At 44.1% G+C, this 18,916-nt stretch overlaps 1 protein-coding gene and 1 long non-coding RNA gene across 2 annotated transcripts in view; one reads left to right on the top strand and one right to left on the bottom strand.

Moving 5' to 3' along the window:
- The window catches only part of SORD (sorbitol dehydrogenase), a 31,859-nt gene that overhangs the window by 6,893 nt on the left and 6,050 nt on the right, over positions 1-18,916 (bottom strand). Inside the window, 5 exon segments of the mRNA XM_028507585.2 lie at positions 4,078-4,168; positions 4,170-4,197; positions 8,227-8,386; positions 12,480-12,644; positions 15,511-15,544. Coding sequence (XP_028363386.1) covers positions 4,078-4,168; positions 4,170-4,197; positions 8,227-8,386; positions 12,480-12,644; positions 15,511-15,544 — 478 coding nt within the window.
- Positions 134-18,797, top strand: LOC118502058. The gene is made up of 3 exons (XR_004904733.1): positions 134-144; positions 8,033-8,036; positions 18,713-18,797. It is a non-coding gene; the product is annotated as an uncharacterized LOC118502058 (long non-coding RNA).

The following is an 18,916-nucleotide window of genomic DNA, read 5'->3' as shown; positions in this document are numbered from 1 at the left end:
GAGACATTGTTTCTACATACCCTGTGAGAACCACCCTGAACTGTCCTTACGTTAGCTGGCTCCCCAGGTTGGGGCAGCTGCTCAGGCATCCCCAGGATGTTCGGGTGACTAGGAACCAACCTGGAGACCACCTGCTTCCCTGCAGTATCTCCCTGCTAGGTGACGTGTGGTTTTAATACAAAAACCACACCCACAAAACAAGGCTATGCAGAAAACCTTTGGGGTTTTTCTTTTTGAACACTCCCCATGAAAATAATTGTGTGAGTTCCCCTAAAAAGCAAAACAATGGGAAATACCTGAAATGACCAACAAAGGGACTAGTTAAGTAAACTACTGTGGGACACCACACAGTTATTAGAAATTATGTCATAACTCTTTTCTCTACTGTCATGAAAAAAAATGCAACATATTGACTTTAAAAAAGAGTAGGGAAAAAAATGAAGTATATTCAACATGATCTCATTAAAAAAATAAAAAGAAAGAAAAGAAAGGTTCTACACCAGAATGTTAACAGTGATTCTCTCAGGCTGATGGGCTATGGGTGAGTTTCTGTGTGTGCATGTGTGGTCTGCATGACTTATCTTTTTTCCATGGCAAAAAGGTATTATGTTGATTAAAAAAAAATCTGTCAGTGAATTCGACAGTCTGCTGGTTCACTGAGGCAAGTCTGTTCTATACCCATCAACCCACTTAGGAAGACCTGTGGTCACTTATTTGGCTCTGCCAAAAGAAAAGTCAGTCACAAAAGTTATGAGGATTGCCCCGGCTGCATATCTCAGTTGGTTAGAGTCATCTCGATACACCAAGGTTGTGGGTTCGATCCCTGGTCAGAGCACATGCAAGAAGCAACCAACCATAAATAAGTAAAACAACAAATCAATGTTTTTCTCTCTCTCCCTTCCTCTCTCTTTCTCTCAAATCAATTTTAAAAGAGAGTATGGGGATTATCTCAAAATGGATTAAAGTTTTGAACACAAGACCTGAAACTATAAAACTCCTAGAAAGAAAACACAGGCAGTAGGCTCCCTGACACTGGTCTTGGCAAAGATTTTTTGGGATTTGACACCAAAAGCAAAGGCAATAAAAGATAAACAGGTGGGATGACACTAAACTAAAAAGTTTCTGCACAGCAAAGGAAACCATCAACAAAATGAAAAGGCACCTACCAAATGGGAGAAAATATTTGCAAATCATATATTTATTAAGAGGTTAATATCCAAAATATATAAAGAACTTGTACAACTCAATAGCAAAATAATAATAATAATAATAATACTCAATTTAAAAATGGGCAGAGGATCTGAATGGACATTTTTCCAAAGAAGACAAACAGATGGCCAACAGGTACATAGAAAAGGTGTTTAACATCAGTAATTATCAGGGAAGTGCAAATCAAAACCACAATGAGATATCATCTCACACTCGTTAGAATGGCTATAATCAAAGACAAGTAGTAGCAAGTGTTGAGAAGACGTGGAGAAAAGGGAACTTCGAACACTGTTGGTGGGAGTGTAACCTGGTGCAGGCACTGTGGAAAACAGGATGAGTGTTAGGCAGAACAGACAGCAAACCAAGGTAGGAAGGAAGAGGGGGAGAAGTGCCGGACACATTAATTCAGCAGTCCTGTGCCTGGTCAGATCGGATTGCCACACGATCACAAGAAAGACAATAGTAAGTACAGGAGGAGGGGAGCCTTTAAAATTCTGTGCGTACCCTTCCCACTATCTGGGTAAAAAAGCCTTTGACACTGTATGTCAATCCCAAGGTCTGGAGAAGAGAGGAGGAGGGGAGCCTGGAGACTGGCTACTAGCATAAAGCCCCAATAGGCAGGGCATGCGGACTAGCTGGGTGCCTGCTTGCAGCTTCGTGCCCAAGTGCATTTCATAAACAAACCCACTATCTCATTTCCACTATACATGTTGTCTCTCACCTGAATTCATCTCTTGTGCTTGAGACAAGAACTGAAGAGGGGAGCCCCCACACTCGGGTATCCCCAGTAACAAAGGTTCCTCAAAAAATTTAAAATTATCAAGCAATCCCACTTCTGAGTATTTATCTGAAGAGAATGAAAGCACTAACTCAAAAAGATATATGTGCCCCCATGTTCACTGCAGCATTGCTTACAATAGCCAAGATACTGAAACAACTTAAATGTCCACTGATGGATGAATGTATAAAGAAGATGTGGTACCTACATAGATGAAATGTTATTCAGCCATAAAAGGAAGAAAATCTTGCTTTTTGTGACAACATGGATGGACTCTGAGAACATTATGCTAAGTAAAATAAGTCAGACAAAAACCATACATTTCACTTATATTTGGAATCTAAAACAAACAAACAACAACAAACCCCCCCCCCCCCCCCGAGCTCATAGAAACAGAGAACCAGTTGGTTGCCAGAGGAAGTGGGTAGGGAGCGAGTGAAATGGGGAAAGAGGGTCAAAATGTGCAAACTCGCAGTTGTAAATAAGTCCTGTGGATGTAATGCACAGCATGACAACTATAGTAATAATATGGTTTGCATATTTGAAAGTTGTTAACAGAGTAAATCTTAAAAGTTCTCATCCCAAGAAAAAGAGAAACTTTGCAACTATGTATAGTGATACATGTTAACTAGACTTATTGTGGCGGTCATTTTGCAACAGTTGACCTTTGAACAAGAGGGATTTGAACCACACAGGCCCACTGATATGTGGATTTTTTTCCTAATAACCACATACAGTACTACAAATGTATTTTCTCTTCCTCATGATTTCCTTGATAAAATTTTCTTCTCTCTAGCTTACCGTATTGTAAGAATACAGTATATAATATATAACATACAAAATATGTTAATCCATTGTTTGTTGTTAATGAGTCTTCTAGCAACAATAGGCTATTAGTAAAGTTTTGGGGGAAATTAAATGCAGATTTTCAACTGTGCAGGGGGTGAATGTTCCTAACTTGGCATTGTTCATGCGTCATCTGAATATACAAATATCAAATAATTATGTTGTATACCTGAAACGAGTGTTATATGTCAATTTTACAAAAAAAAAAAACCAAAACACCCAAGTGTATGAGCAACACCAGATCACACTCACAAGGAGTGTAAGCATGCCATCTGAGTCACCAACAGTTAGAAACCTGGGATGATTCAGTCGAGGCCGCTAGGGTGCGTTCAGGCAGAGAGAAGGGAGCTTCCCAGTGCGGGCAGAGGGCTGGCTCAAGGTGGGGAGCAGGACCGACCTCGCTCCCAGATGGACCGGAAGGCCACTTCTCTGATATGGTTTGGAAGTTCCAAAAGCTGCTCTTCCCTTTACTATCAACAATATTTCCCTAGCTTCCCATCAGGGGTTGGAAAATAATCCCAAGTTGCGTTCTTTAAATGAATAAAAGGGTTATGTTGCCTAGGAAATAACATCATTTCTGCAGATATTAGTTTATCTAGCAAAGTGCTGGTCACTGAGGAAATAGGACACTGTAATCCTCTCCTACCCAGAAAGATCCTATTGATAGAGGACTTATGAATTTGAAAATTTTAGTTTAAGGTAAAAAATTATAAGCCAGGCAAGTAATATATATGTTAAAGCTTTTGTTTCAGAAACTACAGATAGATAAGGCCCATCCCGGCTCCTGGGAAAACAGCCGACCTCCTGGGGCACTGCTAAAGATTACTGCCTGGGGACAAGTGGGGGCATCCAGGGAGGGGCCAACAACCACCTGCCCCTGGGAACAGCTAACCGCCCAGGACAGGAATGCTGCAGTTTCTTCTACCCAACCCTTCCTGAATTTCAAAACCCCTCACTCCACCTTGTTTATTTCCTGCCATAAAATCCTTGGCCTGGAAAGAAAAGGGAAGATGGTCTGTTAGGGTATGAACCCACCATCTTCTCAGATCGCCAGCCCTCTGAATGAAGCGCCCATAAAGACTCAATTGCTGTCCTTGTTTATTGGGTTTGGTAGTGACAGGCAGCCCGAACTCCAGTGTCTTTTCCGGTTTTATTAGGGCCAATTTCAGCCTTTGAGATGGGCAGAGGAGACCCCACACTCCCCTTTAATGAATTCATACACCAGGATGTTGTCTGTTTCTTACCAGCTCCACACACGAGGACCTTGTTTCCCAGGGCGACTCCAGCTCGCCGGCAGGCGTGGATCCCCACGGACAATGGCTCAATCAGGGCCCCCTTCCTCGAAGGTGACGTTGTCAGGAAGCCTGGGGAGGCAGTGGTTCAACACACTCAGTTATTCCTTCTGGGTTGACAATAATAGCAATAGCTAATATTTTTTGAGCATGTATTCATGTGCTGGGCAATATGCTGAGCAATTTACATAAATTCACTCATATCAGTCCTCAGAACAGTTCTGTGCTAGGTACCGTTATCCTTATTTTACAGATGAGGAAACCAAAGCTTGGAGGATTAAATAACTTGTTCTCAAGTTTCAGAACTAGTGAGGGGCTCAAAGGATTTGAATCTGAAACCAGACATCTACAGAAGTCACATTCCAACCATCTCATCTTTTTTCTCAAACGGATAGACTTTCTGGTTTCACTTCAGCAAAGGATCCTGACTATCCGCAACTTTGCAAAGCAGTGATTTAGAAGCTGGCATCACTCTGTTCACGGCCTCCCCCGTTACATGTTCCAGAAGACCTGCCTCTGATGGCAGCAGCTGCCTGGCTGCACCAGGACTGGCTGGGATGGGGACAGGGCCCGTTTGCACACAGCTGATAAAATGCTGTGTCACCTTCACCACTGGGTTCTTGGTTTTCACTTCCAAGTCCACTGGTATCTTGATCCTTTTAACAACCCTACTGATGATGATAGCAAACATTTGTATAAGGCTTTACAGATTAGAGAGCTATCTCACCCATTATCTCATTTAATCCTCACCATGACCTTGTCAAGTGGGAAGAACAGGCTTTATTTCTACCTTTATTCTTCAGAAGAGGAAACTGCAGCTCAATGACGTTATCAGACTCGCCCAAGGTGACAATGCTAGTGAGTGGAAAAGGGAGATGTGAGCCCAGATTTCCTGGTTCCACATCCTTTGCTGGTACCATATCTGCTGCCTCTTGGTACAAGCAGCTCTGTAGTTAACATCTAATTTCTGCTAGTTCTTAACCATCCCATATTTATCCAGTGCCCCCAAATCTCCTCAGGCTCCAAAAAGAAATACGGGGGTGGGGGGCCAGCCAAACCATGTGCTCATCTCTATGATCCTTCTGTCACTGTTCACAATCCTCCAAAAATAAATAACAAGGCCTGCAGGGGGGCCTGGCTGCCACTCACCACCCTTCCTTCACCCTTTCCCTCTGCTTTTCTCACATTGCTTCTCCCACTCCAGTCCACCCTCCTGCTCTCATTGCTTTCATCACCCTTTCTCTATATGAAAAAAAAAACAAAACTGAGCTCTGGCTGGTGTGGCTCAGTGGATTGAGCACCAGCCTGCAAACCAAAAGTTGCAGGTTTGATTCCCAGTCAGGGCACATGCCTGGGTTGTGGGCCAGGTTCCCAGTTGGGGGCATGTGAGAAGCAACTAGTTGATGTATCTCTCATACATTGATGTTTATCTCCCTTTCTTCCCCCCCCCAAAAAAAAAACAAATAAAATCTCTTTTAAAAAGTTTGAAATTAAATAATGAAGACTCCCAAACTCCCACAGACCTCCCAACCACACCCTCTCAGACACATCTGCCCCTTCCTGTGTGGGCCTCCCCTAAGCTTGCATTGGCTCTAAGCTGAGGGTGACTTTTGGTCAGGAACTCTGTGCTTCTCTCCCCTTCACTCTGACTTCCCCTTGGAATGAGAACACCAAAGAGAAAAGGGATCATGCTAAGAGAGGATTGTTATCTGGGAGATTATTCTACTGACTAGGCAGACCACACCAGCCTTATCACATATGCAGCCAGAGCCAGCAGCATGGAGGCAGAAGCACCAAGAGGGGACAGGCAGAGTCCTGGGGCCCAGCCCCTTTGCCACTGACCTTGCGAGAATAAACTGGGCCATTCTTCCCCAGCCTCGTTCACTGGGGTTGAGGGAGGGGGCAATGAGAGGACTCTGTCTTCCTAGTCCTAATCTTCCATGACTTTATAAACACCAGAGAATGACAAAGGCACCTTGGTGGTTTTCACAATAGGGTTCAGGGAACAGGCAAAAGGGTTAAAGAATGATTGAGAAGCCAAGGAGGAAGATAGAACAAAAATAAGGTGGATAGAAAAATACCTGGCTGGCGTAGCTCAGTGGATTGAGCGCGGGCTGGGAACCCAAGTGTCCCAGGTTCGATTCCCAGCCAGGGTACATTCCTGGGTTGCAGGCCATAACCCCCAGCAACCGCACATTGATGTTTGTTTCTCTCTCTCTCTCTCCCTCCCTCCCCTCCCTAAAAAAAATAAATAAATAAAATCTTTAAAAAAAAAAAGAAAAATAAAGAGATTGGTAGTTTCCCCTCCCTCCTTTTCCTCTACAGTGTTAAAAAAAATAAAAAGTAAAGTAAAATAAACAAATAAAGAGACTCATAGAGAAGAAGTCCTCACAAAGACATACTAGAGCGGAGGGCTTGGGCCCAGGGCTGGCCTAGGGACACAGGCGGAAGGTACCTGGGAGGAGCGGGGGCGGTGGGGGGGGGGGATGCCCCCAGAGGCCCTCCTCAGCCCTCCCACGACCACTGCCTGCCAGAACACTCCCCCTCCTCATCCCCCCTCACACACACCACTCCCTACAAACCACCCCTCACAAAGCCCAGGGCTCTCTCTCTGGGCTAACACTGCACCATCCCCCAGACTCAAGGCCTCAGCTTCTACGGACCAGATGGCCCCATTTACTGAGTACCTCCTGTGCACCGGGACTCCTGCTGAGTACCTGATATGCCTTTCTCATTGAATCTTGTCAGAAATTCTATGCATTTTATCACATCGGTGCTATTGTCATCTCCATTTTACAGGCAAGGATGTTGAGGGGACAAAGTTCAACTCGCTCAAGGCTGAGCAGTTGGTAAATGGCAGAAACTAGCGTTCGAGTGTCAGGCACTTCCACTTTGTTCTTCTGCCTTCCACAGAAACCTTGTTCGGGGCCTTGAGTTGGAAAAGGCCCGGGAAAGGTGGGCTGGTTCAGGAACCCCTTGCTGAAAGGTAAACTCTGACCACACAACTTGTTTTTTTTTTCCTAGAGCAGCTTTGGGTGTTGACTTAAACTCATCATGAAGTCTCCAGCCTGTGACTCCTCTCAAGGCTTCCAGTGGGCACTAGAAAACTCAGATCTGTCAGACTGGCCCTGTGATTAGCGCCTGGCCTGCATTGGACAGGCCCCATCCTATCTGACAGAGCCAGTACTGGAGGCCGGCTGGGGTGGGAGGAATCAGAAGGAAAATGACACATCAGCACCCAGAGCTCCATGGACTGGGGGGCCATGTAGAAGGTGCAGCACCTTGCTTCTGCCAGACACAGCTTCTCCCCCCAAAACCATTTGGAACATTGGGGTTGTGAAGTAAGCACGGGGCAGGAGCTCAAGAATCATACTTGACTCCTGGCTCTGCTCTGTGCTCGCATCTCTTAGCGTCCTCCTGCTTCTGCTAACCCTTGCACTAAACTGAACCACTGGTGCCCACCTCATCATTATTCTTATGGAGGTAAAATAAGACAAGGCATGCAAAGCACTTACTAACACCAGGTCAGGCAAGCAGTCATAATAATTGTGACTTTACATATGTTGCCTTACTTAATCATCTGGTAATTAAATAAGACTGGAGTAGAGGAAGGTTAAGTCATTTCCCCAAAGTTACTCGCTAGGAAGGAGTGGATGCAGGGTCCCACAGTTATACACTGGCTCCTTGCCTCCTCATTAAACCCCAGTCGTTGCTGTTATTGTTTGTTGTTATTGTCAAGGTCATTTCTGTTACAAGTTCTCTTTCCTGTAGGGGCTGTGGAAACCAATAAAGGAAGATGAACCACAAATTTTCATCAGGATGGCTGAAAAGGAGTGAGGGACTTTAGCAACAATTTTCTATTGCTGTTCTCAGTGCGGGAAGGTTAGAGTGAAAGATGGAAACCAAGCACTGTGAGTTAGTCTCAGCCCTGCTCAGGCTACTCGCCCTCCACCCCTCAAGAAAGGCACACCCACAGTGGGGATGCCTTCTGTCTGGAATTAGGAGCTAAAAAGAACAAAGTCACTGCAGGAAACTAGAAGAAAGAACACCAAACAAAAAGTGGGAAGAGGTCCCAGGGGCAAGGCTGGGCTGGGCACTAACTTGTAGCAGAAGCTGGCATTGTGCTTATAGAACCGACAGAGGTTCCCGTCATCTGGGGGTGTGGCACAGAAGAAGATGGTTGGTGACAGGTTGTATCGGCCAATCTTGCAGAATTCATCGGTTTCTCGGGGAGCACCAGGCTCGATGGCAACACGATCACCTGAGAGGAAAACACGGGGAGGTGCAGAGATGCTGTGAAGGGGCACAGGCTCATGGGCAGATAGATACCAGCAAGGGAACCTGGCCAAATGGGCCACCCTCCTCCCTGGGAACCCCAGGGTATCCTAAGCAAGCCCAGCCCACTGGGGCTTCCAGAGGAAACACAGACGAGGCACAGACTCACACTCTGAGAAAGAAGGAGCAGCCCATTTCTCCACAGACTGGTCTGGCCTGACCTTTTACCAACTCATGGACCAAACTAACCGGCCCCTCCAGCTCCACAGCGCATCCCAGCTTGGAAAACACAGAACTAGTCCCCTCTCTAAGGCAAGCCAGCTCCACTTATCTCAAACTGTTGCACAAGAGGTAACTAGTATGTGAAGTTTGCAGTTTTTTCTTTACCTGTTTTGAAAACACTGGGCAAGGCTTTCACAAAAGTCGTGCAGTCTGGCTGTGTTTAGACAATACCACTGAGTCCTGGTTGGCAGGACCGTTCAGGCAAATGACCCACAGAGGCCTCTGGCTCTGGCACGGCAGAGAGTAACATTCAGGCTTGTGAACAGCCAGCTCTACTGTACTTCTACTCTCTCTCACCAGGTCTGCTTAGGAACTCAGCCTTAGAATTTCTCTTCTCTCTCCTCATTAGGAAAATTTCCAAACATACAGCACAGCTGAAAACACTGTGTCGTGAACACCCAGATATCGCTCACCTACATTCTTCACTTAACATTTAGCAACATTCACTTCACTACGTGTTCATCTACCCATCCCATCTACCCACCTCTCTTCTACCCATCGATCCACCTTCTTCTCTGATGCATTTCAAGGGTTGCAGACATCAGTACAGTTCACCCTTAAATACTTCAGCCAGCACAGCATGAACTACAGTTTAATACTTGTTTATGATTCATTTTTATGGTAAAATGTTGTTATTGATGAATATTATCCACAAATAGTAAGTGGATCACTAGATGAATTTTGATACATGTATTCACCTGTGTGGTGCAAACCCCTGTGGACACACAGAACATTACCACTATCTCAAAAATTCCATTCCTTTGTGTTTCTTCCCAGTTTCCACCTCAACCCTCAGGGGGGTGTTCTGATGGCATTAGGGCCCTCCTGAGCCTGAGAAATGTGTGTTAGCGGCCAGAGGAGAACCCTGGGAGGTCTGCCTTTTACTAAGCAGAGCTCCCATTAGGCTATTAGGCTATTTTTATGTGTTTTGTGTTAAAAGTACCCACAGAAGAGTGTGGAGTCCTGGTATGCTCATTAAAATAGTGACGGGGAGGTGGCTCTCCCTCCCGGGAGCCCCAAAGTGCCTTTCCCCACCCCCTCTTCTACCTCCCAATCACCTAGGCTTGTGACCTTTACCCTTCTCTCTCCTGAGCTCCAAGGGCCCTTCTTCTGCCTCTGTAACCTGTGTCCTGAGCCCATGTCTTCCACGGCTCACTTCTGCTGCCTCTGTGACTTTCTAAATAAACTTTCTAATTTAAAAAAAATAGTGGCGATGGTGATAGTAGTAGCGGTAGTAATCCATAGTAGCATCAACTGTTTTTATTATATTGGTCATTATTATAATTACTGAGCTGATATTATTGTAGAAGAAATTTATACTATAAAATAGATGGCCAGATTATACGTAAATTAGGAATTCTTCCATGCCTTAGATTTATTGATTCTTTAATATTTGTTTAAATTTTATAAATGAGTATACCAAGAACTACTCAATGAGTGGTTTTCTTCTTTCTAGATTAGTTGATTAGAGCTTTAAGTCAAAGTTAGCAAATGAAACACTTAAATAAAATTTTATATTAAAAAAAATAAAGAACCAGCCCTGGTTGGCGTAGCTCAGTGGATTGAGCACGGTCTGTGATCCAAAGTGTCGCAGGTTCGATTCCCAGTCAGGGTACATGCTTGGGTTGCAGGCCATGGCCCCAGCAACCGCACATTGATGTTTCTCTCTCTCTCTCTTTCTCCCTCCCTTCCCTCTCTAAAAATAAAAATAAATAAAATCTTAAAAAAAAAGAAAGAACCCATAAAGATCCCTGCGACCTCTATCCTCCCGACTGTCTCTGCCACTTCTAGAACTGACAATGAATTCTTCAATTGTGCCTTCAAGATCCTTCATAATTAGGTGGAGTTTATTTTATTCAGTTTTGTCTTATAATTATTATTACATCATCATGATAATATTATAATAACTCAGTTATATGGTGCTTTTTTTATTGATTGGTTTTTAGAGACAGAGAGAAAGGGAGAGAGAGAAAGAAACATCAATTTGTTTTGCCACTTATTTATGCATTCATTGGTTGATTTATTGGTTGACCCAGGATCGAACCTGCAATTTTGGTATATTGGGACAATACTCAACCAACTGAGCTACCCTGCCAGGGCCACTGTATGGTGCTTTTTAAAGAAATATTCTTCTTGTACAGATTATGCAGTTTTATCATTTCTACACCTCCCCAAGACAGAACTCTGTTCTGAGTGGCATAGACTTAGTAACAACCCAGAAAGGTAACTCCTACCTCTGTAATTTTATTACTCTGTTCCTCTTAACTGGAATATTAGCTTCTGATCTCTTTACTAACTCAAATACAAAACCTTTCAAGTTTTCACATGCTGGGCAGTTCAATGGTTCTGAGCACTTGCTCTAGAGTCAGAAAGACCAAAGCAGGCACCCTATAGCTTTAATACTGACTAGTGTGTGACCCCAGGCAATTGCCACACTTCACATTCTTCAAGCATTAATGAGGAGAATAATGCATAGTTGTAGAGTTGTTTCAAGAACAAAGTAACTTTATGTGTAAGTATTTGACATGGAGACTAACAATAGTAAAGCAATAAATGTTATCTGCCTTCCTCTTATAATTATTATTGTTAAACATCTAGCTCAAACACCTATTTCCTCCATGAACCTATTTTACACACCTCTGCCCATGACAAACATCCTTTCTTTGAACATCTAGAGACTACTCTTTACCGATTTCACCCTATGGTCCTGTTCTCTAATTGTTGGTGTACACACACACACACACACACACACACACACACATATATCCCAATATCTGTTATCCCCAGCTAGATCAAAGCCTCCAAGGATCTTATCATCTTCATTTTGTATATCCCTCAAAGCACCTGGCTCAGGCTGGACCCATAGTTAAGTTATAACTATCCCTGTTATAACTTAAATGTAGAGAACCCCACTCCCTGTTATGACATATATTTAGAGACCTCCTCTCACAGGTAATAACCAATCAGTGGCTGTTGGAAGCTATGAACCTTCCACTTCAGGAGAACCCTGCAAAACTTCAGTGGCTTTCTCAACCTTGCCTGCTGATGGATGGCCTGACTTAACATTCCTAAATGAGACACACATCTAGCTTCTTCAGAGCTGGTCGATCGCTCCCCACACAACTGGGCTCAGAGAGCTTTCTAACATAGGATGGCACCTCCTACCAACCTCCTCTTTCCTTCAAATAATCTGACGTCATCTCCAAGCTGCACAGTGGCCTCATAAGCAAAGGAAGGTTAAAACCAAAGGCTAACTATGCCAGGACAGCTTGAATTTAATTCACTGTGTTGGGGAACATGTTACAGTCTGGCACAGCTGTGAAGTCCTCCCTCAGAGGGAATGAATTAAGCAAATCTAGAAACATATCAGTTATTTCCTAGCCATCCAATAAAACCAAAGACTGCATCAAAGGCCCTGGTTTATAGTATGTGGCAGCAGATTGTGGTTTGTGAGCCTGGAACATTTCCCCCACTCCTATTCCTGGCTATTTCTTACTTGCCTGCAGGTGTCGGTTTAACTGTCCCTTCCTCAGACAAGCCAGGGGTCTGAGTAGAACACACCAATCGCACCCTGTATTCCTCTCTGCTGCCCTCACCACAATTGTAATTAAGTTACTGCCTGTGTGTTCCAGCTCTGCCTCCCACTGTGAAAGGTAAGATCCACATGTTTTGGGCCTGAGCCTGTCTTGTTGACTGTTGCATCCACAGTGTTCAACAGAGAGCCAGCCCTGAGAAAGCCCACACAAATATTGATTTGAATGAATAAATCTATCAATTAGCTGAAGGGCTTTGCTGACCTGGTCGTAGGTGCGTTACCAAAGATCCCACTTTTACGACTGTTCCCGAAGCTTCATGGCCCAGCACCATTGGCTTTTTCACAATAAAATCCCCAATCCGACCGTGCTGCCAGTAGTGGACATCTGAGCCACAGATTCCAACGGAATGCATCCTCAGCAGCACCTCTGATAAGAAAAAGGAGAAGGAGACACAAGTGAGGGAGGGAACCACCCCTGTATCACCCTGAGCCACCCTGGCGATTCTCCTCTAGACAAAGGAGAGGACCTGGTTTCAAAGGCCAGGTACACGATTTAGACCATAGAGGAAAACAAGCTAAACAGCAACCCCAATTGAGTCTTGCAAGGCAAGAAAGCTTCCATAGAGCAAAATAACTGCATGTGAGGGTGAATTCTATGTGCCAACTTGACTGTGTGCCCAGTTGTTTGGTTAGTCACTAGGTGGTGCTGTGAAGGTATTTTTCAGATGTGACTAATATTTAATACATGAAAACAACCTAAATGTCCACCAATAAGTAAATGGATAAAGAAAATGTAGTATACATACACAACAGAATATTATTCAGCTATAAAAAATGAAGGAAATCTTACAACATGGGTGGACCTAGAGGTCTGTTACGCTAAGTAGAATAAGTCAGACAGAGAAGGACAAATACTGTATGATCTCACTTATATGTGGAATCTAAAAAAAACAGAAGCAACAACAACAAAATAAGCCGTGCTCACAGACACAGAGAACAGATTGGTGGTTGCCAGAGGCAGGACGTGGGGGATGGATGAAATGGATGCAGAGGGTCGAAAGGTACAAACTTCCAGGTTTAAAGTCATGAGAATCCCATGTATAGCATGGTGACTATAATTAATAGTCCTGTGTTGTATATTTGAAAATTGCTAGAAGAATAAATCTTAAGTACTTCTCACTACTGTGACATCAGCTTTTACTGAATTTCCAGACAGCTGGTCAGCCCTACAAATTTCAGACTTGCCAGCTCCCAAAATCATGTGACCAATTTCTAAAAATAAATCTTCCCCTGCCCTCTACATACATGTATTATACACACACACACACACACACACATACATATATAAATCTATATAATAAATCTCTCTCAGTTCTGTTTCTCTGGAGAACCCTGACTTAACACACAACATAAACAAGATATTATTAGTAGGAAGAAATGTATCAACCATATAAGAGAAAAAAACTGTTTTCTAGGATGTAACTGTTGATATGCTATGCTTGATGTCTACTCATGAAAGGGAGGCTGGCAGGGTCTAGGCTTGGTGATACTTTGTGAGCTGTTAGGCTGTGTGTCATGCCTGTTGTTTTGTTTAAAAGTGCGGTGTCAATCCAAATGACTCACATACTCCAACTGGCATTCCAACCTTCACAGGTTTGAATACAGTGACATTTGGTGGTATTGTTGTTGTCAGTTTTCCAAGTTTAAGATAATGATGCCACTGAGCCCCTTTGCTGAAATAAGTCCTAAAGGATTACTGGCCCAGTCTGACTGATATGGCCATGTTACAAGTATCTTCCTGAGAAAAACAAAGACACCCAAAACCATGCTATGCATTCAGGTGTCTTACACTGTCCTTGACACAAACCACAGGTGATCCACCAGGTGTGGCTCTGTAGAATTTTCTCCATCTTTGGTTTTGGTTAACATAGTAAGAAATGACATAGTGAATTCTGAAATCCAAGATAGGGAAAAGTCATTTGAGTTAAGAAAATTATCCCAGAGTTTCCTCTCTTGAAGTTACCAGTTTGTAATAAGAGGTTAAATTCGACTTGCTAAAAGTCAAAGCAAGAAATGTACTCTAGCTGAAACGTACCATTCTTTCCCCTTCCAGTTCAAGGACAGCAAGACGCAACCAACACCTAGCAACTGACCAAACCACCAGGTGCCATAGCCTAGCCCAGATGACACACGGAAAAGCAGTACCAGGATTGTTTGAGTCCAAGATAGCCCTTGACTGGCCACCTCCAGAATCAACACCAACTTTCCAGGACACAGTGAGCTGTCTTTCACTGCTCTAAAAATGGTATCTTGGTGAAAACACTGAAGTCCTAAATATACATTAGTTGCTAAATACTGATAGAAACAGCTCGTTTGTATTCTTATCACTATAAATCAGTAACTCAACTGACCTTTGAGTAGCAAAGCTTTGGAGGCTCCAGGAAAGCTCCCTTCAGCCTCATGTTCACCACAAGCCACCAATAGGGGTAAGGTGGGGCAGCACATTCCAACTTATCGGGGACAGGAAGGGGACCGGACTGGCTGGGTGTGAGACGAGCTATCCTCTGCCCCTTGCTCCCAGCCTCACTTCAGGGTCCTGCAGATCCTGACGTGGGACTCCAGGGATGGGAGGCATTAGAAAACTGCCAGCAGGGATCTGCCTTAACCAATAGGGTGGCATGACCATTCCAGGTACAGACACCACCCAGGAAATGTGCGTGTCAGCTCAGCTGCTGGCTCACACAGTGGGAGGCCGGGAGTGGAGCAAAGGCGACGGGAACCTGCCCCAGTGCGCACACCCACTTTCTGCACCCGGGTGATTCGGGCAGTGAGGCAGGACTCCTACCTCCTGCCATCCCCACTGCATGGAAGGTCTTGGTCTTCCTGGCAAGATGCTCCCATTTCTAACTAAAATATTACATTCTTTAGACTCACTCCTTTTCAAAATTTGGACTCAGGCACCCAAACAATGGCTTATAGTAGATAGAGTAACCTAAGATCAAAAGAAGAACAATTCTACTTTTGGTAAATTGAGGACATTTTTGTGCCAAAAATTCTTTAGGACAAGGCAGCAGTCAGATATGGTAACTATTTTTGTCCTACCACTACTTCTTGTAGTGCATGGAGCAGCCAAGTGGAGTCTGTGAACAATGGACTAAGTGGAAAGCCTAACAAAAGCATAGTTTTTCATGGAGGCAAAAGTATGAATTGTAGCAGAAGAGGGGTGCAGGAGTGATGCACATGTGTCTCCAGGGGAAACAAGAAAATAAAAGTTGAGTATCCCAAGGACCTACCATTTGGGCCTGGTTCAGGGATAGGATAGTTCTCCTAAAGGAAACAAAATAGAAAAAATCATTTAGCATGCATAATAAATTTACCTTATGAACATTTTCAATTCTTAAAAATTAAAGTGGAGTTTCCTTAAAATATGTCTTAACATTAACACAGGCTCAGGCTAAGCTGTTGCTGGGTGGATGCCTGAGGGGCCACACTGAACAATGCTGTCCCCAGCCTCCAGTCCCTCAACTGTGTACTTTGCCCCGTGCTCAGAAAAAAATTTGCTCTGTGCATCTCACCCAGAAAGGATGTTTGGTCTGCTTCCCTAGATCTGCCTTTGCTGGGAGATCCTTCTCTCCTGAAAACACATTGTTAGATACAGATTCATTTGATTTGGCAGCCTCGGACCAGCAAAGGTCAGGGCGTTTCTAGCAGCTGCAGAGGTTGGAAGTGTGAGGCTGTGCTTTCCCCTCTCCATCAGGGCACAGACCAACACTCGGTCCTCTCTTTCAAAACATCCTACATGGAATTTTAGAGCCCCCTCCACCCAGCATACGTGGGACCTGTATTTTAAACTCTCACAGGTTCAAAGAGCAATCTGAGTTATACATATTTATAATATTACAAAAATATTATTATTTTCCCTCAATGCCAACTGGCAAGGAAATTCCTGGTGATGAGGAAAGACGGAGTGGTCAAATCCAAGTGTTTATTTTATTAATTCTTTGAAGGCAGCCTAGAAGAGGAAGGGATATGAAATGTTCATAGCACCTACTACGTGCCAGACAGTGTTCTGGGCTTTACACACATCATGGTACATGGTCTTCAATAGTCCACAGTTTGCAGATGAGATGCCTGCGGCTGGGAGTGCAATAACTTGGTCAAGATCATACTGCCAGAGAGTGGATAAATCAGGGCTAAAACTACTTGTGTCTGATTCCCAAGCCTACCTCAATGCATCCCACTGTACCCCCAAGGTGGAATGTGCCTTTTCTCCTTCAGGGATGATGATACAAGGAGCTGTCAGTTGGGTGATGAGAAGGTCAGAGCTGGACCCCACACACAGAGCACTCTGGGAAGAGACACTAACTCAGAGTTTGCCTCCTTCTGAAAGCCTCCCCAAGATGCTTTTATGGGTAGCAATAAACAACAGTGCAGCTATTTAGCTAACAAGATAATGAGCTACATCCAAAGCAGCCTGATATGGGCAGAGGGACTCAAGGCAATTTTTCATCTCTTAATAACTTAAACTGGCTACGTCTGGAAGGAAGATGGGAGGGAGGCAGGGAGAGAAGCTGGTAGGGAATCCATTTAGAAATGGGTAACTCAGGATAGCTGACTATCAGCGAAACCTTTTTCAAAGAAGTTTCTAGGGAAAAAAAGTTGCTGGTCCCACATCTGACATTATACAACATCAGGGACTGCTGTGTGGTTATATTTCTGTTATTCTGTGCATGAGATTTAAAATTTTAAGCTGTGGGTTAAAACGGGCAGAATAGCAGCCCACCCTGCCCCCTAAAGGCACTAGAAGGTAATTTCCCAGTCGCCGAGAGAATTCCACAGCATACTATTCGTTGTTTGCTCCAACCAGGCCAGGCCTGAACACCCCGCTTGAGGGTGGAGAGGGAGTAAGATTCCAACTTACGGCAACTGATGGGCACATTATATAGGCACTGGGTGACACTAGGAATAACTACTGTAAATATTTGTTGGAGTTAACTGGCAGGAGCAGTTTTGACCTTACCACAGAACTAAGGCTGCAGTGGCTTTTCTTGACACTGGAGGGTGCTGTGCCCATAGCGTGGTTTTTCCTTAGTAGCGGAAAGCACTTACAGAGAATAAATACCTCCCCCCATTTTCTTTTCTGTCCTCTTTCTTGCTAACACCAATCACCCTCACAACTCAGTTTGGCCCCGGACTCCCTCCTCTGCAGGAGACATGCCACTTGAGCACAAGACCATGTTGAGATCAGCCCTTAAGTTTGTTAATATATGCCTAAGCACAGCTGTGGAGCTCACAATGTTTTAGAAAGTTACCACAGCATGGTTACTAAAAAAAACTTGCTTTTTGTTGGTGACGTTGGCTACAATCCTGTTTACTTAACCACCTTTTCTGTCTCACATTTCACTGGTGATATCTTTCCTTTATCCTATTTCTCATTTATCTGAGTTTCTTAGCTCCTCGGAGTTCTGGAACATTCCCTTTTATCCCCACCGCCCAAACAGGCATAAGGAATCCTAAATGGGATTCCTCATCTGTGCGTGATAGTAACAAGGAGATAGAGTTGCGTAACTGTTCTTTATTGTAGTTATGTCAGTTTTCTAGCGTTTTTTCATGTTGTCATAAATAGTTTACATACACACATCCCCTTCTATCTCCTTGAGGTCTCCCCTCCCTAACTCTGGATAAATCATGTAAATCAGGAAGAATTGTGGGGACATGGAATCATCTCATGTACTTCTAGCGTCCTAAATGTTATCTTGCCTTTCCTAAATATATTTTCTCAAATTAGACTAAAAATATTTCTAAATATATTTTAATGGCCCCCTTTCCTCTACTTCTACCTGCACATCTGAGTTCACACCCTCAAGTACATCTGGCACGAGCTGTAGCACTGGCCTCGACCTGAGGAGAAATCAGGGGCAGATATGTTTTCCCTCTGCCAGCCAACCTGAGTGGTGCAGTGGTGAAGAACTCAGATCCTGGGAGCACTTGTCCATGCACAAATCCAGGCTCCTCTCCGCCAGCTGTGTGACCTCGGGTAACTACATAGCCTCTAGTGCCTTCCATTTCCTCCTCTGTGTAATGAAGATACTCACAGAGAGTACCTGGCTCAGAGTAAGTTAGCTCTTATTACAAAAGAAAATCAAAGTTCTTTTCTTATAATTAGCTCACAGTATGGTTTAACCAGCTTTGGACAGCCTTGTTCTTTTCCTTTTCAAAGGGTGAACTTTTTATTGTTTTGGAGAAAAGTTGTACTTCTCTTTTTTCATGTCAATATTAAGAGAACTTAACTGCTCCTTTAAAGGATGGAATATAGAAGTAAAGTAGGATTCCAGAAATGTTAGAGGCTTCATTGTAACAATTGTAGATGAGTGTAAAGGCACACCCCCTATCTTACAGTGATGGACAGCAGGCAGGGCTGAGAGAAAGTGGTCATCCCCGCCTTACGTCTTTACAGCCCACCTTCTCCCACCTGCCAGGTCTCCTGTCAGCCAGTTGGGAGAGCAGAATAGGAGACCCTATTTTTGCTTCCCTTCCTCCTCAATTTTCCCTCCCTTGAGTGCCTTAAAGGTGTTTTGAGGGTGGGAGGGAAGTCCAAAGTTTTCCTGGCTGGTCGTTGTGTCTCGAGGCTTTGTTCTTGGCATAGGTCCTGGCAAACAGGGTCAAAGTGGGAGGGTCAGACACTCCCCCAAAGTCCTC

Source organism: Phyllostomus discolor, chromosome 1, assembly GCF_004126475.2.
Source record: "Phyllostomus discolor isolate MPI-MPIP mPhyDis1 chromosome 1, mPhyDis1.pri.v3, whole genome shotgun sequence".
Classification (NCBI taxonomy): Eukaryota; Metazoa; Chordata; class Mammalia; order Chiroptera; family Phyllostomidae; genus Phyllostomus; species Phyllostomus discolor.
This window is presented reverse-complemented; position numbering and strand designations above follow the sequence as displayed.